The following is a 6,114-nucleotide window of genomic DNA, read 5'->3' as shown; positions in this document are numbered from 1 at the left end:
TTCTTCAAAGTCCACGCGCACTCCATTCACGGTTCTCCAAAGTCAACAAGAATGAGTAGTGAGAGGTAGAGGCCACCATCTCCAAAGTCAACAAGAGTGAATACTGAGACATAGGAGCGATTCATTGTTCTATAAGTAAGCAATGGATCTTTGTTGGTCAGCCTGGTTCTGCTTTATTCTCTTTTTTTTGCGAGGACTTTATTCTCATTGTTGTTGGGTTTCAAACTTTTTGGCACAATTTCAGCTGTTTTTCGTTCAAGAATTCAAAGTTTAGAGTATTCAAATAAAAAGATGTCCTAGAGTGGTACTCGTCTTATATTGACCGCCGTCATGAGAGCCATTACGGGTGACCAGGACGGCCATGTAGGCTTGTAGCAGTTGCTTTGCCGACATTCACATGTAAGTCGAGTGCTTTCCGTAAAATATGCCGAGATCTCTGTTTATTTATGCCAAGGTTTTTTTTTCTTGCACTTGGCGTTCAATTGTCTAAGCCGAAGGTACTCCATTTGCCGTCTATCATTTGGATCATAGTACCTCCGTCCCGGTTTATTGATCTCCTTTAAAATTTGTGCCAAATTTTAACCAAATATTTAACCAACAAAATGTTATTGCATGTAAACAAAAATTAGATTCCTATTTGAACATAGTTTTCAATGATATAATTTTTTGTGACATGCATAAATATGTTGTTAGTTAAATTTATAGTCAAAATTTGGCACAGACTCTAATGAGGACCAATAAACCAGGACGGAGGTAGTACTCAGCTTACGTTGTTCTAAGCCAAGTATCCGGTTAAATTGCACTAGGCTTATTCCAAAAGACAGGTAACTTATGATTTTCATGCAGTGTGAGATGCTCCTTGGGGTATAGCTAAATAATTAAAATATGACACAGCGTAGATCAACGTCGAGTGACATATGGTTTGCCGACGTAGTTTCTATAAAAATTAACGGGATCGCTAAATCTCAGTTGACTGAGACTTAACGAAGTCTTAGTCGATACTATATTTGTGAGATTTTACGTGATCTTTCATCTTCTTTATATGTTAGAACAACTCCAAAGCGGTGACGGAAATGGGCATCGATTTTTGTCTGTTTTTGTCAATTTGGGTCGCCCTCCCTCTCGGCCGTGTTTTTTCTTGTTTGGGTCGACCGATGCGCCCAATGAGAACGGACGCATTATGTCACTTGACAGTCGACTGAGATCTACCCGCACCCAAATATGGCAGCTGGTACAATGCCACAATACTACTATGAGATTCCTCTAGTCTATACAAGTGCTTCACTGATGAGCAAGGGAACAGCCTCTGTGCCAATCTTAAATATTGAGGCTCAGGCACGCACGTTCCAGAATTTAATCCTATCTATGGCAGGTTACTTTTGACCATTTCTCACTGCTCCCTGATACGTACTACAAAGATCAAAATCCATGTGCTGCCTGCCCATACTACAATACAATGGGCAGTACTCCTACTATCTGATAGACGGAGGGAAAACGGAAGTCGATCGATGGAGGAGGCAGCTGCATCGGCACGTACGTCGTCACAGTTATTACTTGATGTGCATGCCGCTGGCCTCCTCATCAGCCACCTGCCGCAGCTCGGCATTAAGGCCTCCCCTCCCTCCTCCAACCCTATAAATCCACGCGTGCTCGGCCTACTGCTCGCACTCCATTCACGTACGGTTCTCCAAGGTCAACAACAAGAGTGAGTAGTGAGAGTAGATAGAGGCCGCCATCGATCGCCATGGAATATAGGCAGCTGGTGAGGACGGTGAAGCAGGCGACGAGGAACCACGCCGGCCTGATGTACCACCGTTTGGTAAGCCACATCCCCCACATGCTGGTGGTCACGGTGCTCGTCGTGGTGGCGCCGCAGCTGTCGACGCTGACGCCGGAGAAGGCGCGCGCCCTTTGGAACACAGCAGTGAACGCGCCGGCGCTGGCCATGGCGTGCTGGGCGGCGGCACTGGCGGCGTACACGTACGCGTCGTCGCGGCCGCAGCCTGTGTACCTGGTGGACCTGGCCGGGTACAAGCCGCCGGTGGAGCTGGAGGCCTCCCGCGCCAAGACCATCGTGCACTTCTCGCGGTGCGGGCGGTTCAGCGAGCAGAGCATGGCGTTCCAGAAGCGGATGCTGGAGCGGTCGGGGCTGGGCGAGGCGACGCACTTCCCGATGTCGCTGATCCGGCTCCCCGTGGACATGTGCGACCGGACGGCCATGGAGGAGTCCCACGCCGTCATCTTCGGCGTGGTCGACGAGGTCCTCCGCAAGACCGGCGTGGACGCCGGCGACGTGGGCGTGCTCATCTTCAACTCGAGCCTGCTCAGCCCGACGCCGTCCTTCACGTCGCTCATCGTGAACCGGTACAGGTTCCGCGACGACGTGGTGACGCACAACCTCAGCGGCATGGGCTGCAGCGCCGGCATCATCGCCATCGACCTCGCCAAGCGCCTGCTCCAGGTACGTACTCCTACTGTACGTGCTCGACGGCGACCACATGCACGCTGGCTCACTCACTGACACCTATCTTCATTAGGTATTAATGTCTAGCGAGTGCATTGGTGCATGCATGCATGCATGGCCAATGGCTGGTCCTCTTGGGCGGCCCGTATGCATGCATGTCGTTCAGATGCGTATGGAGTAAATAAGTATAGTACGTACCTTTTTTTAGGCCGGGCGCATGGTACTGTTTTTTCTGTGACCGACTACGATGACTTTAGGAAAATGTCAATAACTAGGAGTAGAAAATATAGTGCCCTTTTTGTTTGTACATCTCATTCTTTTGTGGCTAAGAAAAAGATGTGCGCAAACCCATATCATGCATCTCTTAACAAAATATAGGGCTTAAGCCATAATATAAGATTGATGGAAATTTCCTTCATACTACTCCTGAGATGTTTTGGCATGTCCCACAATAACATCAACATCAACATCGAATGATTCGAATCACTTGTGCTTCATTAGTCCATTTAATTTGTACAGAAATCAATAAATATGGCAGCTGGCAATGCCGCAATATGAGATTCCTCTATGACAAGGGCTTCACTGAGTAGGACCTCCTGCATGCTTCTGCCAGGGAACAGCCTCTGTCTCAATCTTAAATATTCAGGCTCAGACACGCACATGGCAGAATTTAATCCTATGCCAGCTTACTTATTGACCATTGCTCATTCGTCTGTCCTCTCTTTGATACGGTGGCCGGTCGACGAACATCGGGTTAACTTCAAAAAATCAGGGGGAGAGAGAGAATTAGTTTGGAAGGTTAAGTAAATCTTTGTAGGTCTAGCATTATTGCTCTTTTAGGCTGGTTGTAATGGGGAGTACTCTCTCTATTTCTAAATATTTGTCTTTTCAAAGATTTCAAATGGGCTATCACATACGGATGTATATAAACATATTTTAGAGTGTAGATTCACTCGTTTTACTCCGTATGTAGTCACTTGTTGAAATCATTACAAAAACAATTATTTAGGAACGGAGGTAGTATCATATAGTAGTATCATGCATATGATACTAGTGATACTACCTCCCTAATACATAGTATCATATATTAGTATCATGTACTACTTTATTTATTGCCATGCATGACACAAAGTAGCATATCATTTATTATTATATGGTATCATGATATGATACTCCATCATCTCTTTCTTCATTTAATGTTATGACACCTCATCAAAGTAGTTGGCATGCATCATAGTACTAACTATGATACTACCATTACGACCAATCTTAGTACTTCTTCTAGGTGTTTTTAGTCTACATGTAAGTTTTGTCTAAAGTCAAAATATCTACAATTTACTTAAAATTATAGATATAAGTATCAACATTCACAATGCCAAATCAATATCATTTGATTCATTAAAAAATATAGTTTCATCTACATATATTTAGTATTGCAAATTTTGATATCTTTTTAGTATAAATTTGGTCAAAATGTATGAAATTTGACTTGACACAAGAAATCTTATACACGGAGTTAAAATGAACAAAGGGAGTCCCTGATAATGGGAGAAAAAAACACTTGAAACCGGGGGGAAACGCAACTGGATCGAGAGCTATGCATGCGCCCATGCCCGTAAATTAATACGACCACATGATGGTCCATTCCATTGCTCCAGTCCAGAGATCCACAGCGTGTAATGGCGTGCAGCTAGGTTTGGTCTACCGCGCGACAAGGACTTTGGTACGGCTTTAAGTGGAGCACGGCCCTCAATGCGCGTGGGGCTCGTACCTTAAGCTACTGGTGTATACATGTGGCTGGTCCTATAGATCCGGGAAATAAAATCGCATCATAGATATGAATGATAGTATTCCAGCACTATACACTGAGTTGTCAACGTTGATTGTTTTCTGTGGTGTGGTGTTGCAGGTACATCGGAACACGTACGCGCTGGTGGTGAGCACGGAGAACATCACCCTCAACGCCTACATGGGCAACAACCGCCCCATGCTGGTCACCAACACGCTCTTCCGTGTCGGCGGGGCGGCGATCCTCCTCACAAACCGGGCCGGCGACCGGGCGCGGTCCAAGTACCAGCTGATCCACACGGTGCGCACCCACCGCGGGGCGCACGACCAGAGCTACGGGTGTGTGACCCAGGAGGAGGACGAGGTCGGCGAGGTCGGGGTGTCCCTCTCCAAGGAGCTCATGGCGGTCGCTGGCGAGGCCCTCAAGACCAACATCACCACGCTCGGCCCGCTCATCCTGCCCATGTCGGAGCAGCTCCGCTTCCTCGCCACCGTCGTGCTCAAGAAGGTGTTTCGCGCCCAGGTCAAGGCCTACCTGCCGGACTTCAAGCTCGCGCTCGAGCACTTCTGCATCCACGCCGGCGGCAGGGGCGTCCTCGACGAGCTGGAGAACAGCCTCAAGCTCAGCCCCTGGCACATGGAGCCTTCTCGGATGACGCTCTACAGGTTCGGCAACACCTCCAGCAGCTCCCTCTGGTACGAGCTCGCCTACTGCGAGGCCAAGCGCCGGATCAAGAAGGGAGACCGCGTCTGGCAGATCGCCTTTGGCTCCGGCTTCAAATGCAACAGCGCCGTGTGGAGAGCGCTGCGTACCATTGACGATGCTGGTGAGAGCCCATGGACCCAGGACGTCCATGTACTCCCGGTCGACGTGCCCAAGGTGGTGCCCATTGACGAGACCTCTTACCAAGTTCCAATCTAGCTAGCTAGTTGGCTGGCTTTGCTTCCGTGGAGCATGTATCACCAATTTTCAGGCTTAATTAATCAGGCGAGAGTTTTTTTATGTCTTGATTATTAATTTGATTTTCATGTAAATCTCAATGAACGGGCAACAAAATTCAATCGATTCATCTTCCAGCATTAGTGTTGCCAGGGAGATCAAATAGTATATGGACCCGGATACGGAGCTGACGTTAGATCTGAAGAAAAAACAGAAATGTTTGCAGGGATGAACTCGCAAGCGCAAATCAAAATGGAGAGAGCAACTAATTAAGGAGTGCTCCTTTGGGAGCCCTCCCAAGGGTAACTTAGGGTGGGCTGGGAGCGCGTCAGTTGGCGTGCTCTGGGCCGCCACCACGTGTCGCGCATTGTTTCCTTCGGATTTTTTTACGCGTTTTCTGGTCTTAGATGACTTTTTCGGCTTCTCGGTTTTCCATCAGTTTTCCATAGCTTTTGGACCAAATCTTTTTTAATATTCTTTTTGTGCGAGAAAACCCATTTTTTTTCTTTTGCGAGAGGCACAGACTTACTTCTCGTCGAGGCATAGGTTTGCTTGCGCGTGAAGCACGGCTGTGCCTCTCGTAAAAGGAGAACAAACATGTTTTTTCCCTTCCACGAGAGGCACAATTTACTTCTCGTGGAAGCACAGATTTGCTTCCACGAGAGGTAGATTTTTTTTCTTTCGCGAGATGCACTCGAAAAAGCAAAAAAATGCATTTTTATTTTTTTCTTCTGCGAGAGGCACGGATTTACTTCTCGATGAGGCACGGATTTGCTTCCGCGAGAGACATGGCCGTGCCTCTTGGAAAGGAAAAAACATGTTTTTTTCCTTCCAGGAGACGCGCAGGTTTACTTCTCGTGGAGGGACGGATTTGCTTCCGCGAGAGTAACGGTCGTGCCTCTCGGAAAGTCAAACAACATGC

General features: G+C 47.5%; 1 protein-coding gene across 1 annotated transcript; it reads left to right on the top strand.

Moving 5' to 3' along the window:
* The first annotated feature begins 1,659 nt into the window (after positions 1-1,659).
* On the top strand, positions 1,660-5,360 carry LOC125515653 (probable 3-ketoacyl-CoA synthase 20). The gene is made up of 2 exons (XM_048681167.1): positions 1,660-2,461; positions 4,374-5,360. Exons 1-2 carry the CDS (start codon positions 1,745-1,747, stop codon positions 5,172-5,174), a joined length of 1,518 nt encoding a protein of 505 aa, XP_048537124.1. The 5' UTR covers positions 1,660-1,744; the 3' UTR covers positions 5,175-5,360.
* The last annotated feature ends 754 nt before the right edge of the window (positions 5,361-6,114 follow it).

Source organism: Triticum urartu, chromosome 6 (genome assembly GCF_003073215.2).
Source record: "Triticum urartu cultivar G1812 chromosome 6, Tu2.1, whole genome shotgun sequence".
Classification (NCBI taxonomy): Eukaryota; Viridiplantae; Streptophyta; class Magnoliopsida; order Poales; family Poaceae; genus Triticum; species Triticum urartu.
The sequence above is the reverse complement of the archived record's forward strand: the minus strand, read 5'-3'. Positions and strand labels throughout refer to the sequence as shown.

Bases quoted from the DNA above. Each gene is read 5' to 3' on its own strand.
- LOC125515653 (XM_048681167.1), top strand. From the start codon at position 1,745: ATGGAATATAGGCAGCTGGTGAGGACGGTGAAGCAGGCGACGAGGAAC. The intron at 2,462-4,373 runs GTACGTACTCCT...GTGGTGTTGCAG, and splicing joins TCGCCAAGCGCCTGCTCCAG to GTACATCGGAACACGTACGC.